Here is a 15,479-nt window from a genome sequence, read left to right as displayed (position 1 = left end):
CTACCAATCTGGTAGAGGGCTGACCACTACATTCAAAAGATCCCCAAGAACCCTAATACTCCCACTCTCTTGTTCTCATACCAAATCCTAGATCCCAAGTGCATTTGTGAGGATTATTGAGTGTTGTTCCAATCAAAAGATAAATCATCTTCCTCTCCCTCTTGTGACCAAAGGAATTTGTGATTTGAGCAAGTCTTGAGTGTTTCCCCTTGATCTTGTTACTCTTGGAGGTTGGAGACTCCTAGGCGGTAGGAGTTCTTCGGTGAGGAATCAAACATTGTGATTGCCCCCAAAAAGTTTGTGAAGTTTGGAGATCACCTCAAGGTGTACCACTAGTGGTTGAGAAACACTTTCGTGGTGTTGTCTCAAAGGGAGAATATGGTGAGGCTTCGTGGCATTGGTGTCCCTTCGTGGTAACATCCACCCCTCTAACGGTGACTAACTCCACTCCAAGGAAGTGAACATCAACATACATCCTCGTCTCTCAGAGTTGCGGTTATCCCTAACCCCGGCTCCCTACTTGTCGTTATTTCGCTCTTAGTCTTTACTTACGTTATTCTGTACTTGCCTATCTTAATACTTGTTGTATTTTTTCACCTTGCTTGGTACTAGAAGCACTGTTGCAATTGTTAGGCTAACTTTCATTTTCCGTAAAATTGCTAAATAACAATTAAATTTTATAATTGTACCTATTCACCCTCCTTTAGGTTCATCTGATCCTTTCAAATCCAACAAAACAAATAAAACATAAACATATTTCAACCATGAGACTCCTTCTCATTTCTTGACTATCCATCTCTTCTTCGTTGTCCGTGTGTTGACCTCCGCAGCATCGGCACTCCTTCTCATTTCTTGGCTATCCGTCACATGGCAATTTCGTTGAGGCCGAGGGTGTGTTTTTCTACCAATTGTGACATGAACTCGATCATACCATCCGACTCCATTTGCTCACTACCATATCAACAAAGATCGTAGTAATGAATATCACATCATTCGTCATTCAATTGAATAATTGCAAAATAAAAGTAAATCGGAAAGAATAAAAACCAAATTGGGAGTTTCGTTGAGCACATCGTCCTCACTAGGGAACTCGTCGAAATTGGGCTCATACATGATCGCCGGAAGAGGAGGGAGAGCTGACGCAGCTGCTGGAGATTTCGGCATGGTCGTCGGTGCCGTGGGAGGCGGAGGAGGCACCGCGCCCTTCTTCATGCTAAATTTATATTGTTTATACATAATTTTGGGAAACTTTTCTTTGATTTTTATTAGACTAACCTATTAATCCAATGTCAAGTGCGAGTTGCAGTTTTTTGCTATTTTCATATGATAGAAATGATTATGTTCTGGGACCCAAAAAATGAAAGAAAATACATTGCCAGTGGAAATCATCAGGAGGCCACCAGGGCCAAAGAAGTGCTAGATGTGAGTCCCTTCCGATGGTCATGCCGGTGGGGCTTAATCAATGAAAAAAATAGCGCGCTACAGTAAAATAGCGGCGGCCTCAAAATATGCTATTAGCGTGCTATATCGCGCTATAGCGTGCTATTAGCGAGACGTTGTACACCGATATATTTAACGAGGCAATTATCAATACGCTATAGCGTGCTATTAGCGACGCTATAGCGCACTATTTTTTCGGTGGGCTTAATAATGGACCCTCCAGCTTCTTCTACGATTCCATCGGGCTGAGACGCTAGATCTCATGGCGAGATCAGCTAAACAGGTAGGTCTTAATTGTCTGTCGCTTCGGCCTTTCGAGAAATGGTGGCGGTGATGCACAATAAGGTCTCCTCCAGCTTCTTCTCCGGCTTAGGTCTTGCACCGTTGGATCTAGCGATGAGATTGAGTGGACATAGTTACCTTCCCGTCTATGGTTGACGCAACGAGAGTTGGTTGTGTCTTCATCGGCACAGTGATGCTTCTCCATCATATGCCGATTTCAGTATTCTGTTGACTCGGGAAGACATCCAGGTGTGATCAACTCAACGTCGCCCTCTTCTTGTCTGATCCGCTGATCCTTGGGGATTAACTTAACCGACGCTTTATAACAGAGATCGGCGACTTCTGGTTGCCCGTGTGGATACTACTCTATTGTTGTGGCGACAACGCGGAACTCCAGCAGCGGCAACTTCGACACACCATTAACATGCGCGGGATGAAGAGAATGATAGATTCTTCAAGGATTGGATTGTATTTTTTTATCTTTTTTCCTTCTGAGAATTACTTGTGATATTGATGTTTGATTAATTTAGATTTAGAAACATGATTGCTCGATCTCCTTGACAGCCGGTGGTGGTTGCATCTGCACCAGTCATCAGACTCCAAAACTGCTACTCCCGGAAAGCTTCCAGTCAAACGGGAGCAGATGCTACGCGTCCCATCCCTGTGGTCTGTCCTGTTGCCAAACGCACCCTTGTTCCCCGCCTGCGACGGCAAGGCAGCAAACGCGATTACGCAAGCTTAGGTTTCGTCTCTCCTTCCTCTGTCCCCGCCCCACCTCGTGCCCCACCCTACCTCCGGCGCGCGACGAGCGCGAGCAAGAGCGCTTGGTAGATAGATCCCGATGGCCTCGCGACGCCGCACGCTCCTCAAGGTCATCATCCTCGGCGACAGCGGGTTGGTGGATTCGGATCTCCCGTCCTTCTTTTAGGCTTTTGCCTCTTTCCAGTGTTCGCTCTGCTGACCGACTTTTTCTGCTGATTCACCGCGATCCAGGGTCGGGAAGACGTCCTTGATGAACCAGTATCCTGCAATTTGAGTCGCCGTGGATTACCTGTCGCCCCTTTTTGTCGAGGTCGTGTAGCCGTGTAGGGTTGGATTTTGTTTTGTGTGTGTTTTCCTGAGCTTTGATGCAATTCAGATATGTGAACAAGAAGTTCAGTAACCAGTACAAGGCCACCATCGGCGCGGATTTCCTCACGAAGGAGGTGCAATACGAGGACAGGCTCTTCACTCTGCAGGTACTGTACCTTCTTTTAGCAATTCAGCCTGTGTGGTCCTGTAACGATGCTTGGAGCAAGTCATTCTTTTTTGACAACGTACTCTTGCAATTGCATCGAGTATCTTTATCTTTGAATCTCTAGATGCATTTTATTCATTCACCTTTTGTTATGCTGGAGTGCTTATTCCCTTGTTATGGGTAAAAGTTTGCTGGAGTGTTGTATTCCTGGACAAGACACGCCACACTTCGGTCATTTTTACTTTGAAGAAGAGCCCCACTTTACTCTTATCTGGGGGTAAATTGATATGAAAATATATTGCTAGAGTGTAATCATTGCACTCATAGAAATCAGGGGGGGGGGGGGGGGGGGGTTGTATTTGCTAATGCAGAATCGCCTATGATGGTTAAAAAAGAGTCAGTGTTGTCAGTACAGAGAAAGATTACCTAATACTGCAAATTATCCATCCAAGTGTCAAGTTGGTGCTCTAATTTTGGTTCTTACCATCGGAATCATAAAGCATTTTCTGTAACTGGCATTACCTTAGTTACCAGTAAAGATAGTTTGCATCTGTTAATTTTTAGCTATATAAGCATGTAGTATTACCATACCCTCTTCCCTTTCCTCTTAACACTGCACATTTGAGTTGTTGCATTGTTGGGAGCTGGGGCGTCTCTACTTTATCACAGAAGGAAGAGCTACAAAATGGAAAATTAAATATTCAACCCATAATGTCAGTTTCCGGTTGTTTGATTCAGAAAATTCTTCAATGCCTACTATCATAGTGACCCATATGCCAGTTTCCATCACAAAAGAAATATGCAACCCAGTGACCCATATGCCCATAGTTTCCATCACAAAAAAGGTGCAGTATGGATAATTAAATATGTGACTCATATGCCAATTTCCATTTTCATGAATAAGAAGATAATCCAGTGTCCATTCTGTTAGAAGTTCACAACAGTAAGATCTGATGGACATGGAATTATCATTGGCAACGTGTAGCCCTTCTTTCTCTCAGTCAAATACACATATCGCTTTTCTTAAAGCTGCTAGTTATTGAAACTCTAATTAAGTACATTTATATGGTTCTTAATAGTTATATGATTTTAAGTTTGAATATTCTTAGCTCTTCTGCTGCTTTACAAATGATGATAATTTACATTCTCTCTCTGTAGATATGGGATACTGCTGGACAGGAAAGGTTTCAGAGTCTTGGTGTTGCATTCTACCGTGGAGCAGACTGTTGCGTTCTAGTTTATGATGTCAATTCAATGAAATCATTTGATAATCTGAACAACTGGCGCGAAGAATTTCTGATCCAGGTGAAGATTTCTTGTTGCTTATAATGAGCGACACAGTATGATTGGATTTCTTTCTCACCTACAAATCCAACTTTTCAGGCTAGTCCGTCTGATCCTGATAACTTCCCTTTTGTTCTGCTGGGAAACAAAGTTGATATTGATGGTGGCAACAGCCGCGTGGTAATTAGCAAGACTAATTTTCTTCTCAAAATTATTTTCAAGCCATGCTCTGCTAACGGACTTGTCTACTACCATCTTAGGTCTCTGAGAAGAAGGCGAAGGCTTGGTGCGCCTCAAAAGGCAACATCCCTTACTTTGAGACATCTGCGAAAGAAGGAACAAATGTAGAAGATGCTTTTCAGTGCATTGTAAAGGATGCTCTGAAGAATGAACCAGAAGAAGAATTGTAAGCGCTTTCTCTTGCTTGTTCAGTACTTGAGTATCTGCTTAATACACATATAGCTAGAGGATTTGGATTTACTATTCTTTAAACATATATGCATTGATGCGATCATATGTGGTTATTTTTGAATTGCTAGCTTACCCATGTCAGCCTTTTTTGCTTCACCATCTTTGGGCCATTGTTTTCATGACATGTACTCTAGCTAGGATGTGAGGGATTGTTTTGTTTCAATGAAGGGTGGCTGAAAGCTTCAAGTTGTGTTTTACTCCCTCCGTTCCTAAATATAAGTCTTTTTAGAGATTTCAATACGGACTATATACAGAGCAAAATGAGTGAATCTACACTCTAAAATATGTCTATATACATCCGTATGTAGTTCTTATTGAAATCTCTAAAAAGACTTGTACTCCCTTTGTAAACTAATATAAGAGCGTTTAGATCACTACTTTAGTATTCTAAACGCTCTTATATTAGTTTACGGAGGGAGTACTTAGGAACGGAGGAAGTATTTCGTTAGCATCCTATCATGTTTATTGCAAAAAATTGCAACTGACAACCTTAAACTTGTCATGTAGGTACATTCCTGACACTGTCGATGTGGTGGGTGGCAACCGCACCCAAAGATCATCAGGCTGCTGTTAAGCACGCCATGGCCGTAGCAACCATTGAACATGCAGTCTTTCGTGCCTGTATAATATCATGTTATTCTGTATTTCATTTGTTACTTGACCAGTCACCCCTTCGGTACGAAATCAAGGATCGATGATCTGTCCTGTTCTGTCTGTCATCTTGTATGTTGTGTGATTTGTTGTGAATACGGCGGAATGAATAATATTGTCCGGACAATGGTTCCTCCGTCTGTGTATGTGTGGAGCTATCTCCAAGAGTGGGGGCACGTTTTGAAATGCGTGGTCGCCACGGGTGCTCTATCCCTTATCTGTGACCAGGCAAGTTCAGACTGCAAATTTTATCTTGACGAAGGATATTTAGATGCCATGCTAAGGCATCTCAGGATCTGTCGTCACTATCATTCCCACCGATTGTACAGATCAGAAACCCCAGTGAAGTAAAAGAAAACAATTTGATGGACTCGCTTTTGCTCCGCTTTTCTGCAATTTTGCGTCTTCTCCGTACTTTTCCCTTTCACACGATCTTTTTGATCTGCTAGTAGATGGTGCATGCGTTCTTCATCTTCCCTGCTCTTTTGGGCCCACTTTGATTCAAAGGATTTTGGAGCATTGAACTCCTTAGGAATTTGGGGGTGACGTAGGCGGCTCATGTAGCCCTAACCGCCGGGAGTCCCCTGAGCTCCTCTACCCCTTGTAGCTGTCGGAGAAGGCCGCTTGGCGAAGCTCTAGCGGCAGGGTCTTTTCTGCTCGTTTTGACCGATGGAGGAGCGGCTCCAGGCTTGGAGGCGAGGTGGAAGCTTCCTATGGTCGCCTAGGGGTAGTCCGATGGTGAAGACGACCTTTGTATGCGTGCTTGTGCCACAGAATCATAGGAAGTCGGTGGGATAGAGCGGGACTATAGAGCGTGGGATGGCCGGATGTAGACGACAACCCCTGATGAAGACTAGCTCTTTTGATCTGCGGTGGGGGGCTGTACGGTGTCCGCGGGAGAAACCTAGCCACCACTTTTGTTGGTGTCGGTGATGGCGGCGTCCGTCGAGAGATTTTTTCAGGTCATAACTATGATACTAGAGCAACTTTTTTTCGATAAAGGAAATATATTAATATCAAGATGATACCAATTATACCCAGCCTCTGCAACAACATAATATCCAGAGCAAGTCTAGACATCACGGATGCACACAGCCAAAAAATAAGAAGAGGAAAAAAAACAAAGGCCTCGTCCCAAACGGACGACGCTTTTGTCGCTTTTTGTCCGTTTGGGTCAGCCAGGTGGACACGGATGTCCGCTTCCGTGTTTGGGTCGGCGCGTGCGCCTAACGCTGGCCCGACCCATTTTGATGGCGCTAGAAAGAAAAAATAACGCATGCATATTAAAAAAGAAAAATCATATTAATTAACCAGTAAAGCCGGCCACGAAGGCCGGCGAGAGTCCATGTGTCCACATTTGCATTTAAAAAAAATATAAACAACCTAAACTACGAGGCGGCGCGCTGCCCTAGGCGTCGTCGTCGTCCTTGGAGTCCGTGAGGTCGATGAGCGTCGGTGCCGGCCCGGCCTAGGGGAACGCCGTGTTCCAGAGCGCGCTCATGTCGGGCACAGGCAGTGCCGGCGCGGGGGGCTGTGCGGCCGCCTGTGCAGCCGCGGCCTGGCGCGCCTCCTCCTCGGCCTCGCGCTGCTCCTCCTCGAGGTCGCGCTCGAGCATCTCGAGGTACTCGCCGTCGCGGCGCTCCTCGGCCACCCGGATCTGGCGCCACTGCTCGAGGTACGCCGCCTCCTGCGCCGCCCCCACCCAGATCGGCGGCGCGCGTACCCACTCGCGCACTACTCCCGTCCAGGAGTAGCGCTCGATGGGGGACGGCTTGGGCTCGGGCTCCGGCTGCGGCTCAGGCTTGACGCGGCATCGGGGAGGGGAAGGCGGGGCCACCGGCGGCACCACGCAGTCGCCCGCCGCGGAGAGGGCAAGTGCGTGCGCCATTGCCGCCTCATACCGAGCCTCCTCTTCTTCCGCCGCCTCCGCCCTGCGCCGCTCGTCCTCCTCGCTCTCCCGGTAGACGGCCGCAAGGGCCGCCTGGTAGGCGTCCTCCGCCGCCTGGTCCTCCTCGCGGACGACGAGCGGCGGCGGCGGCACGCTTCGTCGACCTCGCGCACGCCCCGTTGCCTCGCCTCCTCGTGCTCGAAGGCGAACCACCTCGCCTAGTTGGGCGAGTCGGATGCATAGGCGGCCTCGCGGCGTTGCTCCGGCGTCAGCAGCGCCCGCCGGCGCCGCACCTCCTCCGCGTGAGCCCTAGCCGTCCGCGGCGCCGCCGGCACTGGGATCCTATCCGGATCCAGATGTCAGTCGTGCGGCAGGGTGACGTCGGGGTACGACAGAGGCACGCGGTGCTGCCAGTGCCACTCCGCCTGGTGCACTCGCACGTTCACGCGGTGCCTCTGCTGGCGAGGCGCCGGCCCGGCGGAGGCGGGAGGAACTCTGAGGGGAAAGGGGTGGCGGGGGCCTTGCCCTTGGCCTTGCTGCCGGTGGCGCCGGAGAAGAGCCCCATCTCATTGTGGTTGTGGTGGCTAGGGTTTGCCGGCGACGGGGGAGCAAAGCTTGCTAGATGTGGACGGCGAGTTTGGATGAGGACGGCCCCGCCGCACAGTCGGCTTAAAAAAGGACGAGCGCCGTCGCCGACGCGTGGGCCCGTGGTCATATATTAAGCTGACCGCGTGGGCAACGGGTAGTTGGACGGCCGTCATGTGGGGACGCGGCGGACAGCGAGAAGGCGCGCATAGCGTCCGTTCGGCGTCCGCGCCGACGCATTTGGAGCGCAAATTTGGGCCGCAAATGCGTCGGCGCGGACGCGATGCGGACATGATTTGGGTTTGGGTCGGTGCGTTAGGCCGCCACTTTTGTCCGCGTCAACCCAAATGAACGCATGCGGATAAAATGGGTCGGCCTTTTGGAGTTGCTCGAAGTGAATTTGTAGTTGGGAAAACATCACACATGGAACACGGTTTAAACTAAGGTGTCATAGGCGATGGCGAACGCGGGCGGGACGGAGCGGACGCTGAAAGAACCCGCATCCTCCGAGGTCCCAACCCGGATTAATCCTCCTCTTCTAACCCCTCCCTGGTGTCAGGATAAGACATATATTACATTTGGCCTCCTTGAGATGTCTAGGGGCGGGCTCACTTCGGCGCCTAGCAGATCAAGCCTCAACGCGTGAGGGTGTTTCTGGGGCAACGAGAGGTCAAAAGGAGCCGCACGGCAAACCCTTTCGGCCCGTCCGGTACAACCTAAACATGTCTATAATTCTTATTGCGTTTCATTATATTCATGTCGTATAGGCATATTTTTATCCTTCTTTAGACTAACATATAATAAAGTGCCAAAGTGTCGGTTGCTATCTTTTAGTGCTTTTGTTTTTACAAAACGGCATTTTACGAAGATATAAAAAACAAGAAAAGCATAACTAGAGTTTTCTCCAAAGAAGGGACAACATGTGCCAAATGTGAGCTAGATGGGCACCACTTAGGCCCCATGCGGGGTTGGGGCACGTTTAGGGGGCGTGTGGGGCTCCCGGCCATCGCCTCCACAACTTCTTTGCTCCGTCGGCCTTATATACCCCAAAACTTTCTTTATATTTATCAAAGAATTTTCCGCTACCGCCTCAATGAGATCTTAGGCATTTCAGTCTGGAGTCCTTTTTTGTGTTTTGTCAAAAGGGGAAATCATCACCGACGTCTTCTTCCTCGATGTTGTTGCAACCGTAGTCTCGTGTGAGTAGTCTTCCCTTCGATTATGAGTTCTTAATAGTAGCTACTAGGTGGGAAATGCGGCTTGCTGCACCCGGCAGCACCGCTTCCGGGTACAATTTATATCCAATCCGGTAATACAATAATCAAAGCATTGCAAACATAAAAATAGCAAGATATTGCGGCTTGCCGCACCCCATCCGGTCCCGTTTTAGCTAATCCGGTAGTACGGTATACATCTATTCAGTCTAACGATCCAACTCCTGGTAGTATTACTCAAAAAGCAGAAGATAATATTTACTTACAGCAGTAATGGTCCAATGCAAAACATCAAATCTCGTTACAAACCATTGGTGCATTTGTTAAAAAATGTAGCATGAAATACCTAAAGATCAAGGTTTGATACGATATACCAAAAGCAGGCCATATAAGTTGTTTACACTGCTTTAATACAACATAGTACTAAACTATGTAGTTGGCTATGATTAGCTTGCTCCAAACACCTTGTCATCTGATTTGCTTGAGTGTTGCGATGGACGCATCTGCTGAAAGACATCTCGTGTTAGCCAAATTATTAATATAGTGTGTTTTATGTATAGCAAGAAAACAATTCATGCACTGACCCCCTATGAAAGGTTTTGGACAGTGGGTAATAGGTGGTTCTCCTAATCCATAAAAATGAAGACACATGTATGAACTTCCTTAAATTTTGGTGACTGTTTCAGAGGGCATGGTTATGTCCATCCTAACTCATGACATCTTATGTGCTTTCAAATCATTGAGCTAACATCGCACGATCACATAAGTAATTACTGGTCCTTTTCATAACATAGTCAGATAAAAGTAAGCACAAAGATTATTTGAGAAATTCAAATACTTTTGACCGAGTCCATGACCAGCTCAATGTTTGGCTAACGGAATGATTGGATACTACACCACTGATAGTTTTAACCAACATATGAGAAATTGAAATACTTCTGATTGAGTCCAGAGTCAACTCAATGTCTGGCTGACAGAATGATGGGATTATTACACTACTGCAAATTAGGACCGAGTAATACTTAAAGCAATATGATATGTTGTCGCCAATTTACCTACTTACCTTCGTTCCCTCATGATGTAAGTGTAGCAAAGTTTGGTGAGGTTAGGCCTGAACACAGACATAAGAAAAGAGCATGAGCAAGAACCAATAACATATACATCTTTTATCGACCTGTCATAGATAATGTAGGATAAACAAATTAAATATGCTTTTGAAAAAGAATGTGAATTTCCACCACCGTAAACTAAAATTAAATATAGAAACCCAATTAGTCATGTTCCATTTCAGTATTTTATATCTAAAAGAATGAGGCAGGAGCAAGTAGAACAAAGTGTTTTAATGGAGAATATACATGCAAAACATAAGGCCATTCACAAACAAAGGGGAAAGGGCAGAGACGACTTCTGAATGTCATACAAAATGGTTATATAACAACATTCATCCAAAGCTAATGGAAGAGGTCATGGGCCATGCTATAAAACCTTGCTCCTGTTATATAATTGCTTGGAAGCCACAACAATCCAAACCATGAAAAAAATTAGCAATCAACATAATAGGTGCAGATTCAGGACATGGTTCAATTTTCTTTCAACAAGGAAATATGCAAAGGTGAGATTGGTTACATCTAGCATTAATTTCATATCCTAATCCACCGAGGCATCACACATAACCAATCCGTGTCATAGAACGAAGGTGGAGAAACCGCACATACAGAGTGGGACGAAGCGCAGGAGAAGGAAGATAGGAGTGTGTGTACCTCAAAGAGGGCCAAACACGTTGACGGGCCGTGTTGCTCTTGTCGCTGCTCCTTGAGCGCTTGGAGGAAGGGAGAGAAGGAGCGTAACTGCAACAAACTGTCCAATCTGGTAATACATACATTTAATACTCGACCGTAAAACTACAGACATTCATACATGAATAAAAAAAGAATTAATACTCTACATAGCCGACGAAGTACTTATGAATGAAAAAAAGGTATCTGATCATTCAAAAAAGAAAAATTGGTACCCAGAAGTAGCTAGTTACTACTATTTCCTGATGTTTGTTCTGCACATCCATTTCAATTGATTGTATAGAGGCCAATATGTTAAAGAACAGAGGAATGCAAGAGGCGCATAGTACTAACAAACTTGATTACGCTATCAAACAGTGTACAGCTAAACAAGAAGTGTGTGATTGTACAACAATAAACGCACTGAATGAGCATATAACATTTAGGAAATGGCCTTCTTCTCTGATAGCTCATGAAACATACTGAATGCCAACAACATAAATTAAATATACAAGGAAGCAACCAAATAAATGAGACACTATATGTGAATAATATACAAAAAAAGGAGACGATAGTTTCTCTGTTCATATAGATCAGGTATGAACCATAAATGTGTATCTCTAGCACCACTGGGCCTTGTTTGAAACAGAGAAGTGAACCAGGAATTTTAAGTCAGCCGCGCTCGCTGTCTATCAGGTATGGAACAAAGTAAATGACCCTTCTTCTATGTATATATGAGCCCAGCTGGTTGATTCAAACCAAAAACAAGTGAAGCAAGCTCGAGGTCTTTATAAAAAGACAACACTTGTTAAAAACATGTTCACGACATGATCTTATTTCCATAGTGGTATTATATTTTATGAATATAGAGAAACTGAGGCTAGATACAAATTTAGTGAATGTTCGTATCATAAAAGCCCGGAGTGGAACAAACTTTATCACTTACGATGTTTAAATCTATTGTGTGTTATGCTATATCTAAAATAGAGGGACCAGTATGGTAATATCTTTGGAATTCCATACTAAAGTATGGTTACAATGGCTAATGTTTCTGAAACTGAATATATATTAATTTATAAAAAAAATTTGGTGAAGTTGGACTCATACATGACTGAACTAAAAGTGGTCCATGTTGATCTGGAGCTTCTAGCAAAGGACCAGAAATTGTTGCTAATTCTCAAGATGCATGACTGATATTTTAGAAGTGTTTTTTGTCTGCTTAACCTGGACAGTTGGATAGATTGTTTTGCTAACAGATGATGTAAATACAAGCGAGACTCGGTCGTACACCCCATTGTCATCCATAGTGGATGAAAAATCCTCTCTAAAATTAGAGGTGTTGAATAACCAAAGGTTGTACGTAGGCAGAAAGAATGAAAGGAAAATACCTTTCTTGGAGAAGTTCTTGTTGACCGGAGCTTTGTAGTAGAACGACGCCTCCTCTAGCACCACTGGGCCCTGTTTGAAACAGAGAAGTGAACCAGAAATTTTAAGTCAGCCGTGCTCGCTGTCTATCAGGTATGGAACAAAGTAAATGACCCTTCTTCTATGTATATATGGGCCCAGCTGGTTGCCTCAAACCAAAAACAAGTGAAGCACACTCAAGGTCTTTATAAAAAGACAAGACTTGTTAAAAACATGTTCAGGACATGATCTTATTTCATAGTGGTATTATATTTTATCAATATAGAGAAACTAAGGCTAGATACAAAATTAGTGAATGTTCGTATCATAAAAGCCCGAAGTGGAACAAACTTTATCACTTATGATGGTAAATCTATTGTGTGTTCTACTATATCTAAAATAGAGGGACCAGTATGGTAATATCTTTGGAATTCTGATGGCCAATTTATCAAGAATTTGTTGTTGGCAAGAAAATTTGTAACACATATTGGTGAAATGCAAGTCAATTATTATGGGTAAGAGGTCAACCGATGGGTAGATACATAATGGGCTCATGAAGAAGAACGGAGGGAGTCACCTGTGGAACAGAGCCAACATTTATATTATTTTTGCAGTCGTTGGATCCAGTGTCTTTATTTTGATCTTTGATTTGGCTGGTTAAAGTGAACAACTTCTGCAAATCACTTTCATGGCTTTCAAAAAGCATTGCGAGTAGCTTTGTCTGACACCTTGGTCACAGAACAAATTTATTTCCTTGCAGATCCATTGGTATTACTTGAGATTGAAGGTGATTGAATCATAACTGACAAACCTACCATATTACTTGAGATGCAACCAGTAAAAGCAAAGTTTGTGAAAGAACAAATTAAGGCTTTGACAATGTCTGAACAATCCATATGACACTAAATGGAAGTACATGATGATGTTATATACCATAACATGACAGGGAAGATGGTTCTAGCATCAGTTCTTGGTGTAGTTAGTCGCCAATGCAGAGAGGGCAGAAATAATGGTGCTCACTTGGTCGCTCGGCAACCTCACCATCCAACTAAGGTGCAAGCTACTCCTGCAGAGAAACATCGAAAGCATATGATACATCAGTGGATATTAGTATATCACTCATCGAGATAATTTCTATACAACTAAAATTCGGATAGACAAATTCAGCACCAAAATGATCCGCTCTAAGTTCAGATTGTTCAATGAAATTTTATATTGCACTTTTTATCCCTAAGTGGAATAAAAGAACTGTACAAAAACTGCAATAAAATCCTATCAACCTAAGGGAGTAAATCAAACTAATCAACCAAGTGAATGTACTGAACATAAGAACTTGTTATAGGGATACGTCAGGAAATAGATCACACCTTATCTAGTATTGTGCCTCTCTTCATTGTCACATAAGAAATTAAGCCCCAAATCAGCTCACCCGCCACACCAAAAAGAAGAAACGAACAAAGAAAAACTAAAAAACGCAAACATGCAGCAGCAACATCACAAAAATCCTCTGAATGCATAGATCAGCGACGACCTAGACGGCAAGAGAGGTGGTCGGCTGGCCTGTTTCTCTTCCTACTTTGCAGCGGCCTAGGCGTCTCCTTCTTTGCGTGGTCTTCGGTGCTCCCTCCCTCCCTCCCCCCCCCCCCCCCCCCCCTCCCTCCCTCCCTCTCTCTCTCTCTGGACGCACACACACAGAGGAGTAGGGAGAGGGACGCACCTGGCAATGGCCTTCATTGCCCGCTTCTGGTGTCCTGAGCCAGTCCAAGGCTTGCCACCGCTGCTGTTGCAGAAGCAGCCATCGGGCGCACTGCAGAATCGGGGGTGGCACACCTCGACTCGTGCTCCGCCTGCCAATCGCCGGCAGTTAATGAAGAAGAGGAGAGGGGTTAGGGTTAGGGTTTGGAAAGGGGACTGAGAGAGCAAGAGAGAACGGAGACGGGCTAAGAGGAGAGCCGCACTTCTCCTGCCGAGTGCACGCGAGGACGACGGCGATGGCAACGACGCCGGGGATGCGGACGACGGGATCCGGCAGGCCGGGAGAAGGAGCCGGCGGCGGCGTGGGGGCAGCTAGGGTTGGCGGGTTGAGGCTGAGCCCTTGCCGCCCCGCAACGCCCTTGGGCTTCTGGGCAGAGAAGGAGCACCTCGAGCTCAAGCTCGTCCATGGCGATGCGGAGGAGCGCCGTGGTTGGTGGGAGGAAGAACGCGGGCGCGGGAGCCGCCGCCGCCGTCGCCAGATGAGGAGCGAGCGAGGGAGAGAGGCGGCTGCGTGGGAGGGAGGGAGATGCGGGGGGAGGAGGAGCGAGTGCGGGGAGCGGCGACGGCGGCGGCGGGGCAGGGAGGGGCGCGGGAGGGAGAGAGAGAGGGGCGGGCGCGGGAGGGGGAAAAGGAGGCGAGCGGGCTGGAAGGGGATGGGAACGACGGTCTCTACGGTCTCGCCCCTGCCTGCGCTATAGGATCTTTTCCCGGCCAAGTGAAATGACGAGAATGCCCTCGGCGGGGCAGCGTAATTACGCGCGGTGGCACGGCCGGGCGGGACACGGCTGTAGGGAAAATATCCGACGGCTGGAAACGACCGGATAAACATCCAACGGCCAGAACGCAAACGGCTGAGAATCCAAACACACGGGAGGCTTTATTTTGTTCCGGACTCTAACAATGGGATGTGACGAGCATAATTGGTTTGGTGCCAAAAATTGGCATGCCAATGTTTGACATTGTGCTAAATATTGGTTAATAATTGGTTGGTTACCAAATTGTCTTGTCTATCTCACATGAAGTTGCCAATATTTGAAAGTATTGGTATTGCCAATATTTGACAATGCCAATATTTGGCTAGCCAAATATTGAAAGCAAACCAATCATGCTCGACATCTTCTCTCCCCTTCCTAAGTACAAAGATCACATGAGCTGCCTAACATGATTGTGATCAATCTAATATAATATGTTGTATGTTTGTTGAGGCGTGATGAATTATCACTTTATAACCAGATTATATATTGATTCATTTTGGTTTTGTGTGCATGATTATTAGATGTATATGATCTCTGGTCTATTAGTTTATTCTTTGACCATGTTTGGATGAGTTATGTGTAGTAGTTGGGGTTGACCTCTTTCACAAATTATTTTCTACGACAATCAAGAATACAAAGCTCATTGTTGTATCATCGCCACTAAGGATAAAAAAGATAACTATGGCACCCCTCATTGGATTAAGGCGTAGGAAAAATACGTTTATCAACATTATGTGA

At 45.6% G+C, this 15,479-nt stretch overlaps 2 protein-coding genes across 38 annotated transcripts; one reads left to right on the top strand and one right to left on the bottom strand.

The window, feature by feature from the left end:
- Positions 1–2,332: 2,332 nt before the first annotated feature.
- LOC109765562 (ras-related protein Rab7) lies at positions 2,333–5,505 on the top strand. Its single transcript, XM_020324350.3, has 7 exons — positions 2,333–2,616; positions 2,716–2,742; positions 2,861–2,960; positions 4,118–4,264; positions 4,343–4,423; positions 4,504–4,649; positions 5,222–5,505. The coding sequence occupies exons 1-7, from the start codon at positions 2,564–2,566 to the stop codon at positions 5,286–5,288; spliced, it is 621 nt and encodes a 206-aa protein (XP_020179939.1). The 5' UTR covers positions 2,333–2,563; the 3' UTR covers positions 5,289–5,505.
- A 3,757-nt stretch (positions 5,506–9,262) lies between these two features.
- Positions 9,263–14,657, bottom strand: LOC109765559 (uncharacterized). 37 transcript variants are annotated; one of them, XM_073510697.1, is made up of 9 exons: positions 14,190–14,657; positions 14,007–14,078; positions 13,599–13,863; positions 13,165–13,297; positions 12,809–12,884; positions 12,216–12,285; positions 10,813–10,918; positions 10,116–10,163; positions 9,263–9,558 (listed from the first exon to the last, which is right to left on the bottom strand). In XM_073510697.1, the coding sequence occupies exons 4-9, from the start codon at positions 13,170–13,172 to the stop codon at positions 9,450–9,452; spliced, it is 417 nt and encodes a 138-aa protein (XP_073366798.1). In that variant the 5' UTR covers positions 13,173–13,297; positions 13,599–13,863; positions 14,007–14,078; positions 14,190–14,657; the 3' UTR covers positions 9,263–9,449. The 37 variants fall into 37 exon arrangements, 23 of the variants coding, with proteins under 23 accessions (XP_073366798.1, XP_073366800.1, XP_073366797.1 ...); XM_073510699.1 differs by having other exon boundaries at positions 9,263–9,555; XM_073510696.1 differs by having other exon boundaries at positions 9,263–9,555; positions 12,809–13,042; positions 13,763–13,863.
- Between the last annotated feature and the right edge of the window lie 822 nt (positions 14,658–15,479).

This window comes from Aegilops tauschii, chromosome 3, assembly GCF_002575655.3.
Source record: "Aegilops tauschii subsp. strangulata cultivar AL8/78 chromosome 3, Aet v6.0, whole genome shotgun sequence".
NCBI lineage: Eukaryota > Viridiplantae > Streptophyta > Magnoliopsida > Poales > Poaceae > Aegilops > Aegilops tauschii.
The sequence above is the reverse complement of the archived record's forward strand: the minus strand, read 5'-3'. Positions and strand labels throughout refer to the sequence as shown.

Coding starts and splice junctions, on each gene's coding strand:
- LOC109765562 (XM_020324350.3), top strand. CDS start 2,564: ATGGCCTCGCGACGCCGCACGCTCCTCAAGGTCATCATCCTCGGCGAC. Junction 2,617..2,715: donor ATCATCCTCGGCGACAGCGG/GTTGGTGGATTC, acceptor ACCGCGATCCAG/GGTCGGGAAGACGTCCTTGA. Junction 2,743..2,860: donor AAGACGTCCTTGATGAACCA/GTATCCTGCAAT, acceptor GATGCAATTCAG/ATATGTGAACAAGAAGTTCA.
- LOC109765559 (XM_020324342.4), bottom strand. CDS start 12,937: ATGCTTTTTGAAAGCCATGAAAGTGATTTGCAGAAGTTGTTCACTTTA. Junction 10,919..12,215: donor CAAGAACTTCTCCAAGAAAG/GTATTTTCCTTT, acceptor ATGTATTACCAG/ATTGGACAGTTTGTTGCAGT. Junction 10,164..10,767: donor CCTGCGCTTCGTCCCACTCT/GTATGTGCGGTT, acceptor GTCTGTGTTCAG/GCCTAACCTCACCAAACTTT.